The 22,213-nt window shown below is 38.0% G+C and overlaps 1 protein-coding gene across 1 annotated transcript in view; it reads left to right on the top strand.

Moving 5' to 3' along the window:
• Positions 1-7,884: 7,884 nt before the first annotated feature.
• The window catches only part of SUZ12 (SUZ12 polycomb repressive complex 2 subunit), a 32,145-nt gene continuing 17,816 nt past the window's right edge, over positions 7,885-22,213 (top strand). The window contains 7 exon segments of the mRNA XM_067308504.1: positions 7,885-8,166; positions 8,168-8,292; positions 8,295-8,636; positions 11,437-11,483; positions 11,574-11,638; positions 16,711-16,779; positions 20,474-20,523. Of these exon segments, the coding sequence (XP_067164605.1) occupies positions 8,105-8,166; positions 8,168-8,292; positions 8,295-8,636; positions 11,437-11,483; positions 11,574-11,638; positions 16,711-16,779; positions 20,474-20,523 (760 nt within the window). The 5' untranslated portion in view covers positions 7,885-8,104.

Below are 22,213 nucleotides of genomic sequence, written 5' to 3' on the forward strand. Positions count from 1 at the left end.
GTGGCAGGCAAGCCCAGCCTGACCCACCAGAACACTGCATGCTGGATTTGTCATGCAAATCAAAATGGAACCTGACATACTCTTTGTTCATTTTCCTTTCAAAAAATCTACTTTAAATGCCTCCCATGTGCCTTGTTTGGGGAGCTGACATTCCAAATGCATCAGTGCAAATTAAGGGAGGGATCTATTACCAATAAAGACGCTGGGATACAGAGAGTTTTGAAAATCTTAATGGGAAGACTGGAGCGAGAACTGGTGCAGCCTGCATCTGTACTGCTCACCACATTGGCTGTTGCTCCTGTTCTTATGAAGTCTCTTTAAAAAAAACTCCATCAGTAGGTCCTTGAAGGAGAAGTTCTGGCAAGCTGTCACAGCCTAGTATTATACATTATAGTCTGCAAGAAACGGATATATTGTGAAGAGGAAATAAATACAGTGGTTTTGCTTTATTTTGATTTTGATTTAAGGTTTATCTATATTAAAATACATGAAGGTTAATGTGCATAAATAAAATATTTAAATGATGAACTGATTTAGATACATCTATTTTATTTATTTCTACTGGTTCACTAGATGAGTGTATAAACAATTATGATTTTTCAGAAAATGCCAGAAGTTGTACAATGTATTACAATTAACAAAAACTGTATGAAGATGAACTTTTAAACAATGACAGCAATGTCCTGACCCCATGAAAATAATTGGGAAACTTTCACTGACTTCATCTGGGCCAATGGTTCATCCTTAGGAACACTTTTGTAGCAAAACTCTCAAAGGATTTACTGAGAATGTGGAGCTTTGGTTTAAAAAATATACGAACATATATATTAATAAAGCAGCTTGGAATATACTCTCAAAAATAGACTAACCCAAACTTTGGACTACATTGAACTCCTGCATGATCATTTAGTTTTGCATCTGCTAAAACTGACAGTCGATCAGCATAAACAGTGGTTCCAACATTGCATTTCAACGCTGAGCCTCCAAAAATTTATTTTAAGACTGTGCAATTGGTCAATTAGTCAGATCCATACCTACATTATTACTGGTACCTGTACCTGTCCTATATGAATGTTACAATTCCATTCTGACAGATAAATGCTTGCCTGTTTCAATGCAGCACTTCACTCTTGCAGCTTGTTGGCTCTTACCCAGCAGCATTACATCTGAATGCTTCTCAGAATTTCATTCACTCACTTATCTCTTCAATTTTATCAGTAAAAATAAACAAAAGAGCACTTTCATCCAATGCCTTAACAGAACCACTATCAGACAATTTACCCTCGTATATAGTCTCTTTAAAAAGGCAAGAGCTTTACTTTCTTCTCTCTGTTGGCTCTGAACCTGAACTTTTATGAATCAGATTTCCTTCTAGTCATTTTCAGACATTCTGTTTCTTCTCCGTTGCCCCAACATATGAACAACTACAGACAGGGAATTTTCAGTGAAGGGGAATTATGCCTCTGGAATTGTTTCCTTGCCAATTCACATCTGGTACTCAGTACCTGCTCCATCTGTTTATCTAGGGGCTTGAACGGCAGTGGCTGTAAGCATGCCTTTTAATTTGATATTGTCATTTGGCTGGTTAGGAAGTAGTTGACATTTTGTCTAAATGCAGTGGGATAGTTATAACTATCAATGATCGTATTCCAGTTGATAATTCATAATCAGGTGGAATGCCAGTCACATTTAAACAATTTAAAACTATATCAATCATCTACATACTCCCAAATTGTCAACACCATGGAATGCATTGCTTAGTGACCTTTAATTTAATATTATTTCTTGCACATACATTTTCACTTAGGAATGTTGCCAGAGCTCTGTAGAACAGAGTCTTGCTAATCTTAGTTTATCTCACTAATCTGTCTAGGCGCTGAGAATGAGTAAAATTGTGGCCTGCCGTTGGGTTGCCTAGCCATATCCTAAGTAATATAGGTGGAGATAAGAACTTCCTCAGAGCAAAGCCGTGTATTGTTTAAATACAATGTCAGTACCACATCAATTAAACTGGAATGCCAAAGAGCATAAACTGCATCAGATATAGATTTATTTCTCCTTCCAAAAAGTGGGGAAAGGAGTGGTATTTTATAATTCTTGCTCACAATTTGCCTCCTGTTGTGTTTCTCACCTCCTTCCATGGAGCTTTGTTTTGTTTGGTAGAAGTACTTTGACCACAGTCATGGCAACAGGCATGTGGTAACCCAGTAAAACTACTTCTGGAAGTATGGATAATTTAGATTATAGTGTGCAGAATCATACACCCCAAGCAGCACTTAGAAAACAAAGTAAATACTTGTAAATGCCTTCTGAAGCAACCTCTAGCATATAAAACCTCAGAAAATATGTTAACTTTCCCATGAAACGTTTGGATAAGCTTTTGTGTGTGTGAATTTTGTAGAGCTGGCAAACTGGGAAACATTAGGAGAATAGTTTCTGCCCTGATCTTCCCATTTAATTCATTGCTGATAATAAAATTAAAAAATTCTCATCTTATTAACCTGTACGCTGCTTAGCCACAAAAGAAAGAATTTTGATCCCTGAGTATCAAATCTTATCCTTTACTTAAAGCTAAAACTGATTTATCTTTTGACTAATTAGAGGTTTCATTTTTACTATCTATTGACATATTCTTTGATCCTCCTTTTTTTTTGACTGATTGAAGCTTTCGTTCCTGCACTGTCAACAGACCTTTTGGTGAGAAACTTCTATTCACATCTGTAACTGACTTAATTCTCACATCTTCCCAGCGGTTTCTCTTTGATCTCTGCACTTCTGAGTTTAATCATTAAGTCTGCATCAAAAGCCTCATTTTTTTAGTTGCTGTATCTTCACTGTTTCCATGACTTGATTAAGAGAATACAACTCCTGAAAGCTCACTTAGAATTATTTTAGGATAGTTTTGTAGTAAGTACCACACATGGTGGATCTTTAAAATTACAGTATGAACTAGCATGATTCCTATTCCTTTTACCTGTGTTAAATAATGTTTATATATCATGATTTGGCATGAATTTTTGCTGTGTATTTTGTGTGGAGTCATACATTAATCTCTATAATCTTTTTTTTCTGAATTTAGCATATACAGGGGATCTACAGATCTTCTGTAAAAAGGGCAAAAATCTCTGGATTAAGACCCTAAAGGCACACATTTTTCTTTCCTGAAGTTCAAGTTAAAAAAAGCAACACCTTGCTTAAGCCATGACAGAAATCCACAATTGCTCCAAGGCTAAAGGGACGAGAATTTTTATCCACCTCACCTCAAGCAGCTTGTTCAAACAATTACAACTTTGATTAAGAAACTCAAAATGAAGGGCTCAGACAAAGTTTAACATAGACTGGTCAGCTTAAGGTCTGTTCTAAGTGCTGTGGGAGTTGAACTGAGCAATGACATTCCTTCTTCAGCACAGAGTCTCCATGAGTCCCTTTCCTGCCTATGGAGTCTTTGGTGGCACATGGAGTTTATTCAGGTTTTAACAGAGTTGAATAACACTACCTCATTTTGTTTTTACAGGACACCTACTTCTGATTTTGATAAGAGCTTATATGAATAAAGATCTTGTTTTAGACTTCTCTTCAAAACTAAGTGGATGTTATCCTGGACTGATTACATTTACCTCACAAACCTTTTTTTAATTCACTGTGTGAAATGTATTTTTCTGTGACGAATGCTGTTACTGTTAGACATCTGGGCTTACAGATGAATCATCTTAACAGATATGTTACTCTTCTAGAGCAAATTAATATATTGAGCCTGAGCTTTTCATAATGCTTTTGAAACAATTTTGATATTTTTAGTCCACTATCTAAACACTAAAGACAAACAATACCAATAAAAGCCACCAAGCAGAAATAAATCATTAACTGAAGATCAGGAAATACATTTCACCGTAGAAAAGTCAGAAAAGAGGTATCAAAATATCACTAAGAGAACTCCAAGAAACAACTCCAGAGCAGTGGCACAGATTTCTACTGAGTAATAATGACTGAGTAATAATTATCACTTATTATTCACCATATGAATTCAGAAGAAAAGTGATTCAGCAATGCAAAACACACTGTGCATTCACTTTTCACTCCCTACAATAAGTCAGACACGTAAGCAACCTGCTCACCGAAAGCTGTGCATTATGGGTGCATTAAGATTCCCTGAGGGCCAGGTTCCTTGAGTACTGCTCCTGAAATACATTTGAACAGCTCTGTACAAAAGCAGTCCCCAGCCAAATAAATGAATGAGAATCACAAGTGGCTGCTCTGTCAATCTTCCACGCATACTGCATTCATAGCCATGCATCAGAACACTTGGCCTGCTATGCAAGATCTTCGCTCTTCCCTTTGCCATGCTTCAGTACAGTTGTTCCCTTACAGTGAAGTTCATTTTCTTAGTTCCCTGCTTATAAAAACAGGGCAGCAGTAGACATTAACATGCAGAAAAGCACACCGAAACTGAGAGCTACCACCCCAACTGCAATATGATCCCACCATCCTAAATATACCCAGTACTCTGCCCACCCACTCTCACACTTCTACGCAGGAGGCTGCAGTGACTCCCTTTCTCAGGTTGCAACATTATGTAGCCTTTGTTTACAAGAGACTGGGAAAGCACAAAGAGGGAGCTGACTTTTGCTTTCCAAGTACGTAGGAAAGAGCAGCTTATCTAATAATTTCCATGGCCTGTTGCTGCTGATCAAAGTCAAATCAGAGTGAAAATGAAGAATGGAAATGGGACCAGTGAGTCAACTGTGAGCAAGTAGTTCATTCCTCTTTCCTCACATGACCTGAAGAATGAATTAATAACTACTGCAGATGAAATTATCTCCACATCTAGTGAAGTTAGTTCACTTTAGTAAAAGAAAGAGATGCCAGTGAAATGTATCTGTATTTGGAGCAGGAGTGGTACAGCTGTAGGATCCATACCTTCACGTATGCATGTATGCAGTATTTGTATATGTTTGTCTTGGTTCCACAGCATATAATTCTATAGAATTATACTAACAGAGCTTTAATTTAGTCTGAGCTCCAAGTATATGGGTATTGAATTTCCTCTTTAAACAAGGATTTCTCTTTTAAACATTTCTATGCTGAGATATAGTAATTTGGAGGACTGGAAACTGGAAAGTTAAGTCGCATAGGAGCACTACGGGCAACCAAGAAAAGCATGTAATGATGAAATGAAGAAACAAGTCATAAAGTGGTATAAAATCTATCTACACTTTTTCATACATATCTGAAGGGGTAAAAATTGCTGCACTTTAGCCTTTCAAGATGACAGGAATGTTGGGTATGTACAGATTGCAATAAAGCTTGGGAAAAAGAGATTTAGAAGTAGCATATGTTTTCAATCAGCAGGAAACAAATCTGATCTTTTGGATATCAAATGTAAATCCCACTAACAGTATGTGAAAACAAGAATGGATTGGCCATCTTGAGCCATAAAAACTGACATATCATAAAAACACCACTGCCAACTATTTCTGCTTTCGCTACCAGGAATTTGTTCCAATAGCAACACAGGTTTGTGAATGATTGTTTCTTGCATTGATCATATTGAACTTCTTAAGCTGTTTTTTTTTTTTGCATTATGTTAGGATATTTTTGCATTTATGGCAAACAAATACACTACTTGTCATCTTTTACTTTTTTAATTTTATGAGCTGGTATCAATTTTTAATAAGGTACACTATATTTCACTGCTTGTCTTTATTAAACTACTTTATTAGAAAACACATTTTCACTAGCTTCACAGATACCCTGTCATCTGCTAAATGTGGTCATCTTCTTTGTTACTTGCTATATAGTTAGATGGGGTTTTTTTAATCAATGCATCTGTAAAATCTATAGTAGTCCATATTACTAGGCAAGTCCATGATGTTACATGCTACAGCCACATGCTACAGCTCATTTCTTCTGAAGAAAGCATGATAATTCCCTTCGTCTTTCAAAAAAAGAAATACTTTTCTCGCTTCTACCTGTGCTAAATAAAGTTACTTCTGTTCTTTCATGACCTGTGCTCTTTTTAGCCACTCACACCATGAAGCCCCAAATACTTTATTTCAGAGTTTTTGAGGCTCTTTCAGCATGCATCTGAATAGTACTCTACACTCTTTTAAGTACGAATGAACAGCCCAGGGCAGGAGCTCTAAAGAAACAAATGAAGAAATGAAGAATCTTTCTACAAATTAAGGAAAACATGCTAAAGCTATGGAAGCTGTAGTATTTGGCAGTCTGTCCTATGTTTCCAGAGGGCCCATATGCACATATTTTGTGTTGTGATATTCTGCCCCACTCAAGGCTAGAGTTGCATCCTTAGTTTCTCCATTCACAAGCAGATCTGACTCCAGTGCCAGAGATTAATTGCCTAATTATCTTTCTTACTCCCATTTGGAAAGTTGCCCTCTGGCTCCTCCTCCTGGTTTTGAAATTTAGAAGGATGAGCCACCAGAAGCATCCGAGCCTCATAAACAGAAGGGAGGAATCACTTAGGGATAGATTTTAGGCAACAAACAACTTCTAAGGACAAAATTGCAGGTATGCAACATTTAGGAGCCTCTCTCACACGTATTACGATATTTGTTATCTTTTGTCACTTGGCACAGGGTATCACTGACCTCAAGATCAACCTTTGATTGCTTGAAGATACTCTTCATTTGACATGCTGTTGCTATCTAGTCTACAAATCTTCAGAAGACTGGCAAATACCCAGCGCAACAGAAAGTCCCCTGGTATTAACAGGACAGAAGTTACATGTAAAGTGTCCGTCCTCAGAAATGTACAGTGCATCAAACATTGCCACTGCCAGTAAGCAATTAAAGATATGTTCAACAACAATAAATGAGTGGGCAGCAGAGAAACTGAATAGGAAGACAAGAATAAGCACACAAATACTACGAAGATAAGCAGGATAAAGTGCGTAAAAGCTTGTTTTATAAATAAAAAGTAAAAAAAAAAAAGAATAGTAACTAGTAACAATTTATTTGCCCAAATATATGTAAATATATGTGTGTGTGTGTGTGTGTGTGTTTTTTTCTCTCTTAAAATCCAGTATGGTTAATAACAGACAACTGAGACATCAGATTAGAAGTCCCTTGCGCTTATAGAGTAAGGCACATTTACAGCATGGCTGAGTTTGATAGGTAATTTTCCTCTTAATATTACCACTTTATTTTCCTTAACACTAGGAATTTGAAGATAAACACAGGTGGTACAGACCAAGCATCAGTTGTAGCTGGTATCAAAACTCAAGGCTGTATTTCACCCACAAACGGTTTTTACCCCACCTCGTACGATCACTCTCACAACGTTTCTTAGAAGGTAGCCAACATGGTTGGACAGCTGTCAAATCCTTCAATACATCGCGCTGGCCACACTGCTGGTAAGGATTAGTTTGACTAAGTAAAGCCGGCGCTGAACTCTCCCGTCGCGCAGCCGGGCGCTATGACATGTATCACGAACTCGGGGCGGTTTAACCGCCGCCCGCAGGCGCGGAGCGGGGCCCAGGGGGCGGTGGGCAGCCCTCGGGGCAGAGCCTTCACCTCCCCGGCGGCCCCAGGGTCCTCGCTGAGCGGGGAGGGGATATACTGAACCCCTCCCGCAAGGGGAGAGCAAAACCGGGAACATTTTACCTCAGGCTTCAGGCCGCCCTGCCCCGGCGGCAGATCCCCCGTCCCGTCCTCTGAGGAAACCTCACGGGCCGGGGCAAAGCCGCGGGACCAGCCAGACCTCAGGTCCGACCCAGGGCGGCCGTTTTTACCACAGAACCGCGGCCGATCTGCAGCCGAGGTTCGGCGGCAGCTCCGAGGGGCGGCTCCCCGCAGGCGCCGGGGCCGGGGGGCCGCAGCCGCGGGGGCCCGCAGCCGCGGGGCCCCGCGGAGCGCGGCGCGGGCGGGCGCGCGCGCAGGGGCGGGCGGGCGGCCCTACCCAGCATGCCCCGCGCCGGAGGGTGAGCGGCCCTTTCCCGCGAATTCAGTTCAAAGGAGGGGGAGGGGAGAAGCGCCAAGCGGTGAAGCGCACCGACCAACCAAACTCTTCCAGAACCATCCGTGCGTCACGCGGGGGCGGGCCGGGCGCCGGCCAATGCGACGGTGCGGCGCCATCTCCGGAGCCAATGGGCGGGCGGCGGAGGCGGGCGCGTCGCCGTCGTCGGGTTCGGCTGGCCGCGGCGCTGAGGAGAGCGGAGCGGAGGAGACTTAGAGGAGTTGGAGCTCGGCGCTTCCCCTCCCCCCTCCTCACCCCACCCGCCCCGGCCGCCCCCTCCCTCCCCGCTCGGTCTCCGTCCCGCCGCGGCCCCCTCTGGGCCAGGCCCATGGCTCCGCAGAAGCACGGTGGCGGCGCGGGGCCCAGCTCGGGCTCCGCCGGCGGCGCCGCCGGAGGAGGAGGAGGAGGCGGCGGCGGCGGAGGTGGTGGCGGCGGCGGCGGCGGCGGGGGGTTCGGGGGCGCGGCGGCGGCGGCGGCGGCTCCGGGCGGCAAATCCGGCGGCGCGGCGGGCGGCGGCGGCGGCGGCGGAGGAAGCGGCTACTCGGGCGGCTCCTCGGCCTCCTCGGCGGCGGCGGCAGCGGCGGCGGCGCTGCCCCCCGTGAAGAAGCCGAAGATGGAGCAGATCCAGGCCGACCACGAGCTCTTTCTTCAGGCCTTCGAGAGTGAGTGCCGGGCCGGGGCAGGAGGAAGCGGCGGCCCGGACCGGCGGGGCCAGCCGGGGCCGCCGCAGAAAGGGCGGGAGCGGCGGGAGGGGAGGGCCGCGGGGAGCAGGGGCTTCCGGGGGTAAACATGGTCGGGGCACGGGGCTCGCGGGGCCGCGGGCGGAAGCGGGGCTCGGGCCGCCGCGCCGGAGGGCGGCGAGCGGCCCCCGCGGCGGCTCCGGGCAGCCCCTGAACTTGGTTCCTCGCTCGCGGGTCCCGTCAGGCTCGCAGGGCCGCGGGGCTCCCTCCCCTCCTCTCGGCAGCCCGCGGGGGAGCAGGGGCAGCGGCGCCTCCGCGCTCCTCGCCCGCCGCCTTTCCGGGGCCCCTTCAGGGCACGGGTGCGATTATCACTTCACTGTACTTCGTCCCTCTTTGTCTGGTGCGATCGTCCCCTCGTTGAGGCTTCATATTGGGAACTGACCTTTGCGACCCGTCCGTCGCCCCGGGGGAGTTCCCGCGAGGGGGAGAATCCCCCTGGATGCAGCGGAAAGTTGTTTACGGAAATCTGGTTCAAAAGCTCGGAGTAGTAATAAACTCGCATTGTGCTAGGAGCTTCCTGAGCGATGGGAAGGGGCTGAAGGAAATTTTGAATGCCCTGCTAAATGCATGGTGTGGTTCTGGGATTGGTGCTGTCACTGCCTGCGCTCGTTTGCTCTATACAGTGATGGTGTTGATAACACGCTGGAGTTTTTGGTGATGTGTCAAATCCTTAATAACGTCGGCTTTCTTTTGAATCTTAGCCCTGTTAACAAAGCTTTACATTCAATAAATGCCTTCCCGCAAATAGGTCAAGTGATAAACAGAACCTTTAAGAGGTTTGCTCAGTGCTGAGTGTCAGAGGTGGGTGTGGGGGGGGGGATTCTCTTCCCCCTGCCCGGTCTGTGCAGGTAATGACCAGGAAAAAGTTACAGTGTAAATCCATCACAACGTGGTAACTTTGTAGTGTGATTATTATGAGAAAACAGCAATGAGTAAATACTGGATTAAGAAATCCTAGCATGTGTAAAATTGAATCACATTCTTCTTGAATGTTTTTGTCCCTTTTCAAGGTCATATGCTAGAAAAAAGATAAAAATTTATTTTATTTTTTTCCTGAGTAACATGGACATGTGAAGATAGACCTGTACTTCACAGGTAAAAAAAGTGTATTATAGAATTTTCCTGCTCAGGAAAGCTGAAGTTCAAGCAGCAGTACACTCTTTAAATTACATATTGGATGCTTAAGAGCATAATTAATGTTTTCATATATTTCTAAATTATGAATATGTCATGTTTTTTTGCAGACTAAAATATCTGAAATGTTGCTTTACAAGTTGTGACTACTTAGTATTTTCATTTTTTATGAAAGTGCACATATCCCTTAATTTCTTTCTTTTCTTTTTTCTTGATTTCAAATGTACAGATTTTATTATGATTATACTTCTTAATTCACGTTAAGCAGAATTTTACTGTTTTCAACACTCTTTAATGACTAAGCTCACTTATGATTTCCTTCTCTTTAATAATAAGACACCTCTCTACTAATATAGTCTTATCAATCTTATATTCTTAAGTGTAGAGATAAGGCTGAATTGTAGCTTTAAAAGGGATGAAGGATTTTAAAATGCCATCCTTGTTCAATTCTGGTTACAGAATTCCATAAATAACAACATGGTTTCCAGTTATTTAAAATAAGTGCTTTACAGGAATATAAAAATAAACTATTATATTTCTAAAAATAAACTATTGTATTTCTTACAAAATAAATAGTTGGTTAGTTTCTTTCTGGGGGAAGAGGAGACAGTGCTGACAGCCTTAGTATGGGCACTCAGCATTCTCTGTTCTCTCTGTCTCCTATTCTTCATTGGTGCATTTTATCAAGCCTTTCCTAAGCCTCTTGTTGACACTACCTAATTAAGCTGGCTCTTACTTCAGTTTAAGAATAGTATATTTCTGGTTAGATTGGAATTCTTTGTAGATATAACCTGGCCTAGAGCTAAACTTTTTTTGTACTGATTTCACTTAATTGTTTAAAACTAAACTGAAGGTCCTCTTTTCTGTAGACAAGTCTTGCTTTTTTGAACTTTGGTGTATTACACCTGTTTCAAATGATGTGGCTCTTTCATGTTAGTATTGAGCATAGATCTGTTATACTCCATCAGTTTGCACTTTGGAACAGTAGCTACTTTACCAGAATAAATTGATCCTATGAACGTAAAAGGTTTTGGATATGACTTTCCTAGCTTAAAATGATCTGTAATTTGTCATAGGTAATTGACACACCCTAGTGTTGCCTTGGTATCTTGTGTTTGCCAGTGACTTTGGTGTTTTCCAGAAGGATGAAACAATCAGATACAAAATTGTCCAGTTATATAAACTTAGTATACTATTTTGGTATTCACTATTTAGGGGAAGAAAACTTATCTGTTCAACAATAAATTGTAGTATGTTGAGCTTTTTTTTTCTGCCTTTTTTGTGACTTTAAGGCTCAAAGGAGCATATTTTGATGGAAAAACAAGAACAGTCATAGCTGTCTGAGTTGTGATGCTGATTTACGGTAGCTTAAACAAGAAGTTGCTTCATGTTATACAGTAGGTGGAGTAACCTTTGACTTGTTAACTGAGACTTACTTAGACATCATGATGTTTCACTTAAACTGTGACTTTGGTAGTTGTTTAAAAAAATAATATTCAACATGTTAAATTAGATACTTTTTCATCATTATAAAGCTGTCTTTCTAGAGGTGTAGGTATGTTAGATAACATATGTTTCTTTCTCTCAGAACCAACACAGATATATAGATTTCTACGTACCCGGAATCTCATAGCAGTGAGTAATTGGTCTTTATCACTCCTTTACTTTGGGCTTGTAGGAAACTGTAAAGCATATTAACTTTTTTCTTTTTTTTTTTTCCTGCAGCCAATATTTTTGCACAGAACTCTCACTTACATGTCCCATAGAAACTCCCGAACAAATATCAAAAGGTAAAATTTTTTTTTGAAAAGTAATCTTAAAATATTAGCCAAGTAGCAGAAGTCAAAAAATAGTGGAGAGTGACCTGCTGTTTTCAGATGGTGTGTAAAACATTAATTTTGTTTTTGAAGAGCTTCAAAAATGCATACATCACTTTTCAGTTATTTCTGAGATCTAGGAACTTGCTTCTGCATTGTTAAGCATGTGTGTAACTTTAGGCTTGTGACTTCAATTAATATTGGGAGTACTCAAATATTTATAACCATCTGCAGGATCCTAACCTAATTCTTGAAGTTTGCTTTCTTCTTGGGGGAAAACTTCTTGGGAAGGGATGGGAGGGAGGGAGGGTAAAAAACCCAAAGACTTAACTTCAGGGTTTATGAAATCAGTGGTGCTTAATCTTAATTATATGGAACATTTTAATTTAAACTGTCACCTAATCACTTATTTTAAAAGAACTTTTATCAGCTTTGTTAAATTGTCTTGGAAAGAATCAATATACTAATATTATTAATATTCTCCCTAATTATTTGAACAGTTGAAAAATGTAAGAAGTTGGTTTATAGCATTTTATAAAAAATCCAGCAAGTATTTTGTTTAAAAAGATTGCTTTGAATTGGATACATCTGAGAAATGGGCTTCGGTTTTGACATTGCAAAACAGTCATCCAGCTCATCTGAGGGTGTTATGGCTGTATGTTAATTGACTGTAAAATACATAAATACTGTGGATTGAAAAGTGCATGATATAAGTGTATGTAATTATTAGTGCAATTTCAAAGTTCTTACATTTTTTTCCCCCCTCAAACTGAAAATCATTCCTTATACTTTGGGGGTTTTGTAGCTTAAAAACTTTTAAAATATTTTAACACTGAAGTTCTTATTGCTTGGAAACAGTTGCTGTGGAACTGAAATACTTAATCATGAACGTTTAAGGAATAGCAATAAAAATTGATTATACAGACAATTAAAATTTAAAACTTACTTGTATCCAAGGAAGATAACTTTTGGATTATCTGTTGAGCAATAGAACTTGCACACTTCTCTTTAAATTGAATAGGCTATATTTGGTATTCTCTCATCTCTTGACTATTGTTTAGAGTAATGTTCTTGCCATTTTGGAATAAGGTGTCATTAGTTATAAATCTTGCAGCCACCTTTGTCTTAAAATTGTACCAGTAATGTATAACTTGAGATACTTTGTTTCTTGATGTGTCTTGAATGTGTCCTGACTTTTGATTGGATTTTTTTAACTTGAAGTTGCTGCTTTTTTTTTTTTCTTTCTTGCAACAGTTACTGAAGTGAATTGTCTATTTATTTTAAAACAGGGCAGAGCCAAATTTTAAGAAATAATGTTTAGGGCTTGCTTATTTAATTTTTTTTGCAAGTCACCTAGGTATCTGGAGCAATATATATCCTTTCCAAACTGTGCAACAGAAGTATGTTCCTGCTTATTATTCACACTAAATTATAGTTGAATGATATGCGTATGTTCTTCTTTTACCTGTCTTGTTCTGTTTCTTTGGATGTCTCCTGTAGCTGCTGGGAAACAAGTAGTACTTTGCATGTACATTGTGTTGTCCACTGTTCCAAATTTCTGTTCCTCAGCTGCCCAAGTAATGCTTAGTTTGTCTTTGAAACATATTGATTTTTACTAATGGCCATAATACTCTGGTTTAGAGCTATGATTTTATTTAGATAGTGTTTTGATCCATAACAGACAGATTAATGGCCGTTTCACTCACTAGTTTTTTGAAAATATTGGCTTATTGGAATCAATTTGGTAATTAGATCTAGGAAGAATGAAGTAAAACATTTCAGTATACTTTCTTTAAAAAAAAACACAGTAATGCAACAGAAGTAAGCTAGTGTAGTTTCCTGGATGTTAGTTGGGGAGAAAAAAACAGAAATCGGTTGTCAAAGCATGTGGTGTTCTTGTGTGCCCCCACCACCACCACCCAAATCTTTCCATGCTACGTTCATCCTGTGGTCCCTCTCCTCGGCAGTCTAGTTAAACTGGTGAAAGGTGTGGCTTAAATGTAGCTTTAACTATTTAGATGTAGTAAGGGCACTGACTGAAGGACTTGTGGCAAAACAATTTCAGCTGAATTTCCCCAGAAGGTTAGCGGGGTTGTTGTTGGCAGGTCTATACTGGCAAACACTTTTAAAAGTGCACAAGACCTTAGTTGCTATTCAATATTGCCATTCATTCAATAGGAATAGTTAACATACGGTCCTGTCATTTTGGTGAACAAGAGGCTTTAAAAGAAGAGAAAATACGAATTGGAGTTGGAAATCTTTCTGAGGCTTGTATTTGGAAAACTTCATATACCTAGCTTCAGAATAATAAAAATGTTAGTGGAGTTCTATTTGCAAAAGAATATCTTTTGAAAATGCATCATTGTTAGTCTGCTTATTGACTGTTACAGTATATGCATATTATTTGTTTTCCCTCTGAGACTTCTTAATTTTGCCATTTTTAATTGCTGTTCACTGTGTTGATTGCCACTTCAGTAAACAGTATCGTATGTAAAACAAAGAAGTTATTTCCAAGCTTGATACAATTTAACTATCACAATAGTAATTATAGCTCCACATCTTTTATCTCTAGCTCTACAGTAGTCTGAGAAAAATGCCAGACAAATTTATCACTTGGAGGTAGGGAAGTAAAATTGCATTTTTACCAAGAAAGTATCCATTGATGTTGGTCCATATGTTTTATATTGAGAATATTTCTGATGACCAAGATGCTTAAAATATAGAGAAATATTAATATGTAATAAGTTAATGGGCATGTGTCAACTTGAGCTAATAGTCTATATGGTTTAAAAAGAAAAGTGTTGCAAAATTTTTTTGAGAGGTGATATGTTTGGTAAAGTGATCCTTGATGAGAACTGAAACGGGTTTTTGGCATGTTAGTCTTTCTTTAGGTGTTACTATCTATTAGACCAAATGATGGAGTTGGATAAAGATATTAACTCTGTTTACAAAACTGGCTTCCCATGAAGTGTTTGAATAAAGGAATTTTTTTTATTTATTGGTAGAGTAATGGCATGCTATGATGTGACTTTTAATACTTTGTTAATTATTACTGTGCCTGACTGGAATAAGAGTGGGTGGAGAAAGGAATGCGCAAGATGCACATACTTGTAGCACCAGTAAATGCTGTTTTAAAATCCTGGATACTAGGGACAATTATAATAAAAACTGTTTTGTCTGTTATGACTGAATTGGGAATATGGTGACATATGAATAGTAATCTAGTTTAAAGAAATTTCCATATTTTTATGTTCTTATAAATCTAATACAAATGCAACACATTTGATTTACTGGGTTGTTATTTATTGGTTGCTGTTTTTATTTTTTCTGAAAGATTTTTAGGAGCTCTTTTTCTTGTCTTGACTAACCTGAATTTGATATTTGGAAAGGTTGAATCATTGTTCTTTTTGGATCAGTAATACTCACAAATACTAAATGCAAGCCATGTCAGATATTAGTATACCTTATAAAAGATTGTTAAACCTTCCCCATCTCGAAACATGTCTTGTAGCCAGTTTCAAGCCCATATTCAAGATCATGACAGAATTTTGCTCTAGAGCTGTGTTTTAAGCAATTCTCTAGTCTGAACAGTAGCCCCAGTTTGTGACTTGGTAGGATCACGCATTGCCTTCCAAAGAGAAGTGTACTGCTTGCTGTTCTGCAGAGCAGTAGCTAATTTTGATAAACTTAAGCAAGGTGCACATTGAGACTATTTTTTTTAACCTTAGAATTCATAACTTTCAACAAATTCCCCAGTTTTTAACATGTCTTGCTCTAAAGCTGAGCATCGCAATGTTCATTTTCGTAATCCGTTCTTTAGTGGAGGTGAGTCACTTCATGAATCTGTCATCTTTATGAAACTTAGGCTGAGCACAGCTCTGGGTCAGCGACTGTTCACTACACAAAATATAGTTGTTCTCCTTGTTACCTGACTGCAACCCTGTACTTGTGCAGTGTTTCTTGTCCAGTGCTACTATTCAGCCGTTGTGTGATTTGTAACGAAATCGTGCAGATGCCTTAGATGCGGAATGTAAACAATGTATGAGGTCACAGCCTTTCTTCACGCAGGAGACTTAGGGGTGTAGACAGTGCCCACCTCATTTTGGTAAGAAATCCAATATTTGGCAACAGCTTGTGTTTCATTATTGTTGGGTTTGTTTAGAGAATAGGATACAAAGCAAGGATGCCCTCGCTACTGTTGCACTGTCAGTCTAGTCTAGGCAATTTTGTTGCCATCTAGGGCCAAATATTAATTTCCCTTTAAAGAGAAGTTGAACGACTATTCCAGAAACTGTTGAATAACCTCTGTTCATGAGTGAACTTTATTTAGCAATGAACACTTAATCGTATTGGGTATATGTAGTAGAACAGGCTGAACATATGAGCATGAACAGACTGATATTGGTAGACTTACTGAGAGAAACGATAGGAAGTGATTATTCCCTGCTACGCTGCAGTCATGTTTTTTCCTCCTCAGTGTTTTGTATGAATGCACTCAATGAGGGGCTTCAGAAGTACATTGTTCTTTGTTTTGTGTCCATTTAATGTAACTTTGTGGAGAAAGAAGTCTTTTTGCTGTTTTGTCAGATAAGGTTTTAAGTGTTTTTCATAATTATGACAAGGTTAAAATAGTGATGACTGGAGAGCTAACTTGTACCTGCATAGTTGGCATAAGTGTCACTAAGGTGTGAAGGATTTCTTTCTGAGAAAAGCTGAAATATTAGATACGTTTATAGCAACATTTGAATATGATGCTGTTAAATGACACTTTTTAAAAACAGTAGGATTATTTCTGAAAGATCTATTTCTAGTTATTGGTATTATTTTAAAACTGTTTGAAAAGCTGCACTGTAGTTGCGTTCCTATGACACAGTTGTGATACTAGCCTGTCTAAAAAGGGTGCTTTGTGGATAAAAGGCTAAGATTGTATGTAGACAGTTTTAGATATAAAATCAAGTGAATCAAATTTAGACTGAATAAATTTTCTTGTTATGTTATGGGAATAGTGGCTATGTGAAACTATTCTTTCTGCTCTTTCTTCACAGGAAAACATTCAAAGTGGATGACATGTTATCAAAAGTAGAGAAAATGAAGGGAGAACAAGAATCTCACAGGTATTATTCTGCATATATATATATGTACAAATGAGCATATGTGCATGTTAAATCAACAAGAATGTGAAAGAGAATAATTAGAAGCAAAATTCTTGCCTTTTGAAATGTTGCTTACAAAACTTTAAAATATGTATGTGTGCTAATCACTTAAACTTGGAGAAAAGCAATGATGGGATAAGTTTTTTAATATTTGTACTTTCCTTTCTTAAAACTTGTGTAGAAGCCTGAAAAAGATATTTGCCTTGTTTCTTTTTTTAAGGCTGCCAGCTGTGTCATACCTAATCTGTGTGTTGATATAAAAAAAGCTGTGGAAAATAACATAAAATTATGATATTTGGGGTTTATATAATTGTATACTTGCTATTTTTAAATTCGTATTCAGAGTTACTTAAAGAAATCTTACTGAATCTTTTTAAAAATATTTAAAAGATGTCTGTTAAAGAACTGCTTACCTTTGCTTTTGTTCAGTGACATCTTTCATATCCTTATCCTTCTCAAGCCACAATACAGTAACTAGTTATAAAATCTCTTTATTAAAGACTGCAAGACCTACAACTTTCCATTTGAATTTTCTAGTGAGAAATGTTGCTTAGTCTGAGATTTTTCTTGGGATCTAACCCTTATATATCTGATACTGAAACTTTGCACAGTTCCTCTAGCTGAATTTTGAATTTTTGGGAGAAGAAGGAAGGAGAATAGTAAACTTCCCTCTTTAAGTAATGGTTGAAAAGTTTCAGTTTTTAATTCAATATAGAACTGTTGTTTCAGGAAAAAAAATGCTTACTCTATGAATGCTAATTGTTAAATTATAATTACACTGGAACCTATTGGATTCTTAATCATAATTTTTTTTCCTCAATAATTTACTTAAATTATATAACATACTTAATTTTAGTGTTGGAAAAAGCTAGTATTTTGCCAGGTCGTCTTATTCCTCTTCAGAAAAAATACTTGAGAAGTGAGCTCTTGCTGAGTTTGTAGTATTGTATTTGGCAAAAGTCAAAGTTCAGCAAAGATGTGAAATTGGATGTGATGCATTTCAGTTCATTTTCATCCTAGTCTGTCCTTGTAATGATGGGAAAAAGAGGGCATAGCAAATACTTAGTCTATTGTTTCTTGACACATTTCCTAGTGCTATGAAATGTATAGTCATTTTGTTTTTCTGTACTTGATGGATAACTGCTGTTTCACTTGGGAACATTAAAATGAGGTGAGATGCATCTTATTGGTGTTAGTGTGTGCAGGGGATTGCTAATCTTTGTTCCCCCTTTCTGTGGGGGAATAATACATTCAAATTGAAATGAATGAAAACTGACTATTTGCAAAGTGCTGTCAAATAGACAAATTAAGGTGGAAAAAAGCCCTCTAATTTTTCAAGTATTGTTACTTGCAGTCTTAAAAATAAAAGTTAATATCCCAGGATCTCTCTTTAGGCATAAGCATGTTGAAGTTTTTTGTATGGAGTATGTACTTGATTTTGATTTGCCCCATAGAATTGGAGGAAAGATCAATCAAGTACTTTGTCTTTCAGCATAAGATAGCCCTCTCTGTTAGGCTTTGACCATAAATGTTAGCGTCCTCTGAAAGCTATTAATACACTGTCAGAGTTGTACCATGATGATCAAAGGAAATCAAAGGTTTGTAAGGAGACAAAATGATTGTTGTTAGGTTAGTAGACAGGTTGGAGGTGGAAAAAAAAAAGACAAAAATGAAACAAGCAAGCTTTTAGGTGTATGAACACTAATAACAGTATAATTACTATTGTAAGCACTCAAATGTAGTGAATACTATTCCTTTTATCAAGGATTTTTATATCCTCAGCGACTGTCAGCGCATGTAGTAATTTCAGTGCAGTTATTCTCATAACATTTTTGGTTCCAATATTTTTTCCTAATTTGTAACACTTCCAGTACTTAACTTTTGATGGATCATTCTCACAATATTTTATGGCTATTACAAATTCATAAGTTAATTTGATTTGATATTAAATCTGTAATCATTAAGAAAAATCAATACCATGCAAGTAAGCTGAGAAGTGACTTAGCATGTAAAGTGTTTAGAATATTTGAGTAATTAGTATGATGAATTACTGTACTTTTTTTTAGCTTAAAAAAAGCTGTATTCTTCATGTATGATCTAGCTAAAAACTGAATTACCTAAGCTTTTTGTGAAAGTATATATGATGGAAATTAAGCAATTCATAGTAAGATTTCCAGAACAACTTTGTTCTAATCTACACAATTCAGTTACAGACCCGTTTTAGTCCTCCATGTTGGCTTTATGTTCTTTTTTGGTAGAAAGACTGTAGATAACTTACAAAACCCTTTTATATAATTCACTAAATGGATTAGGAGATGTGAATCATTCTGAAATTATAAAACAAAAACAGATATTGAAAGGCTAACCTAAGTTTCTGAAATATGTAAAGACCTATTTAGATGAGTCTTGTGGATTTTTTTTACCAGCTACTCTACAGAGTGCTTCAGAGGCAACAATGCTAGATACAGTTTAGTCTGAAATTAATTTATAATTTTTGTGTTCTAGAAGTTTTATAGATTTACTATTACTTGATTTAATTATGTTGTATTCCAAACTGGGGACCCTTGCTAGGTAAATATCCTCTTTTTAAGGATTGTTCTGTGATCAGGTTGAAACAAAATAATCAGATTATAGATTTATGTGGGTTTTGCATTTTCAAAACTATAAAAATTGTGCTTGGAATTGTCTGGCATTGGTCTAGAAAAGTAACACGAATAAATGATATAAGTTGGTGTAGATGTTATCTTTCGAATGTTAAAACTGTTGGGCACCTTCTCAAACTTTAGTGTGACAAGAAATACTAATCACCTCAGTGTTTGAGGCATGTTTGTGTTTAAAAATAGATGTTGAATGTCAGGTTGTGTCTTTTTGAAAAGTTAGTGAAGATGCTTAAATTGTATCTGGTGTTCTGGTGCAATGGACAATATTTTGTCAATACTTCAGAAATGGTAAATAAGCATGTTTGAGATCCTTTTTAATCTGGGTTTATGAATACTTGCTTTGAACTAAAATGTATTCTGAGTATAACAATTTGAATTAAAATGTGCCTACGGTCAGCAGAGTGATCAAAGCTATAAGCTGCAGGACTCTGAAATGAAATAGGTGTAACTATTATTTTGATTGCCTGTGTTGGGGGCGGTATGGACTAGATGTGACTAAGGCTGTCTAGCTTCTGCACTGCTGTCTAGCTTCTGATTCTGCTTACCAAACTTCAAATACTTGGCATAAAACTTCAATACCAAGTGCATGCTTCAGCCTGAAGTACTGGAAAACTTCATCAAAATGTCTCTGCTGTGGATGAATATCTAGGAAATGTTTGCCTGCCCATGAGGGCAAGATCTTGTGCACGCTTTAGACAGTGTGCTTTTACTGTTGTGTGAAAACCTCTACCTTTTTGTCTGAAGCAATGGATTAGAGAAGAAGAATCGTTCAATTTGCAAAGAGAAGACCCGTCTCTAACTGCATCAGTTGCAGCCTCATGCCTGCTGTATCTTGGCCGTTTCCAGGCAGGTGGAAGGATGGACTTCCTCATTGTGGTTCTCCCTCTCAGTGTAGATCTGTCCTGAAAATCAGTGAATTGTGTCTGCTGTGAAGAGCAAAATACTTGCTTGTTCTAACACATCCTTTTTTTCTTTTTCTTTTTTTTCCTGTTTAGCTTGTCTGCTCATTTGCAACTCACGTTTACTGGTTTCTTCCATAAAAATGGTACGTTTGCAAAATTCATTCATCATACTGTTATCTTGTATAGCGCTTTTGAAATTAGTACAGATTGTGAGGGGAATATTTAAGTAGTGTGTTATAATCTCTGCTCTTTGGATGCAGATTTTTTTCTTTATGCTCAATTGTCCCATTAATTACAGTACTTTAAATTTAGCTTTTAACAGCTGAAAATTGTGTGTTTTTTTCCACTGTGTGTACTTTAAATATGTTTTAGCATATTTGTAACATTAAGCAAATAAGCCTTCCAGGGTTTTAGTCAAAACACAGTGATTTTTGATAAATACTTCAAGTTATCATCCATTCAAACTTTAAATAGACCTTGAGAAATTCCGGAAGAAAATGATTTTATGAAAATGTGATTTTGGGGAATTTGAAGTAGATTAAAAAAAAAAAAAAGCTTCAAGTAGTAGATTCAATGCTTTGGAATTTAAAATAGAAGTATGAGAATAAGTGGTATCAGGTAGAGCCTAGAAATAAGACAGTCCATATCAGGATTTATAAAAGGAACTGAAATAATGTATTAATGACTTACATTTGTTTTATTGTGTCTTTATGCATGACATTCAGCATTACCTCTGAATACTGGACTATCAAGTCGAGAATGTAGGATTCTATTCCTTTAATGAAAGTAAAAATTACCTTCTTTATGCTGTGTAGGCATGGGTAAATTCATTGTCTTTTTACTTCCCTGCAAATAAAAAAAATTAGCTCAGCTGTTTATCCATTAAAATAAACTGGTGTTTCTAATCTTTCAGTTAAAAATGTCTTGAATGAAGTCTTAAGTCTTTGGATTTAAAAAGTACTTGAGGTCATGTAACGGGTTCTGTGTTCTGATCTGGAAGCTGTCATGTTTGTGCTTAACCAGATCTGCTCAGTAAGAAATATGAAAGCTACAGTTGCAAATGTTGAGATTTCAGAATCACTTCTCTATTAAACTGTAATTTTGTTCTGAGGAAGTTCCTCACATTCTCTTGGTTAAAGATCATTCTGCTCTGGAATTTCAAAATACTGCTGGTCTCACTGGGTAGTATTCATCTTGTTTCTGCTCTCAGGAACTTCATGTTATATGTTGCCTGTAATGCTTTAGCTGGGAAACTGCAAGAGATAAGGGCATCTTGGGTAGCTGGTGATAAGAACAGAGAAGTGTAGAATAAAGGTGACAAAAGAAAGTGTACACTGATGCATCTTAAATGCAAATATAGGTCTTCAAAATCTGATCCTTCCAAGAGAATATCTAACAGTAAACCTCATGTATGGAATTTAAAAAACCTAGTGGATGGGATAAATTTTCCATAGATTCTGCTGCCAGACCTTGTCTTTCATGTTGCATTTCCCTTACAATGTAGTCCTCTATAAATGTAGACTGTAGTAGATTTTCAAAGTGGTAATATATTTGATGGTCTTTTGTGTGTTTTGGAATGTTTAGATTATATAAGTTGTATTAAGTTATAAGTTATTATAAGTTAATAAAGTATATTATATAAGATTATATATACAGTTAACTATGAAGGCCTTCATTCACCGTGAGAATATATATACAGTGAGGTCATGATGATGGTTTATACCGTGTAAAAGAATATCACTAGCATAAGCAATGCACGCTATACTGAGTATTAAATATAGAAGATATTTTAATGAAGCTGACACTGTTGATATACTTATTTGTCTGGATATA

This window comes from Apteryx mantelli, chromosome 19, assembly GCF_036417845.1.
Source record: "Apteryx mantelli isolate bAptMan1 chromosome 19, bAptMan1.hap1, whole genome shotgun sequence".
In the NCBI taxonomy this organism is placed as follows: domain Eukaryota; kingdom Metazoa; phylum Chordata; class Aves; order Apterygiformes; family Apterygidae; genus Apteryx; species Apteryx mantelli.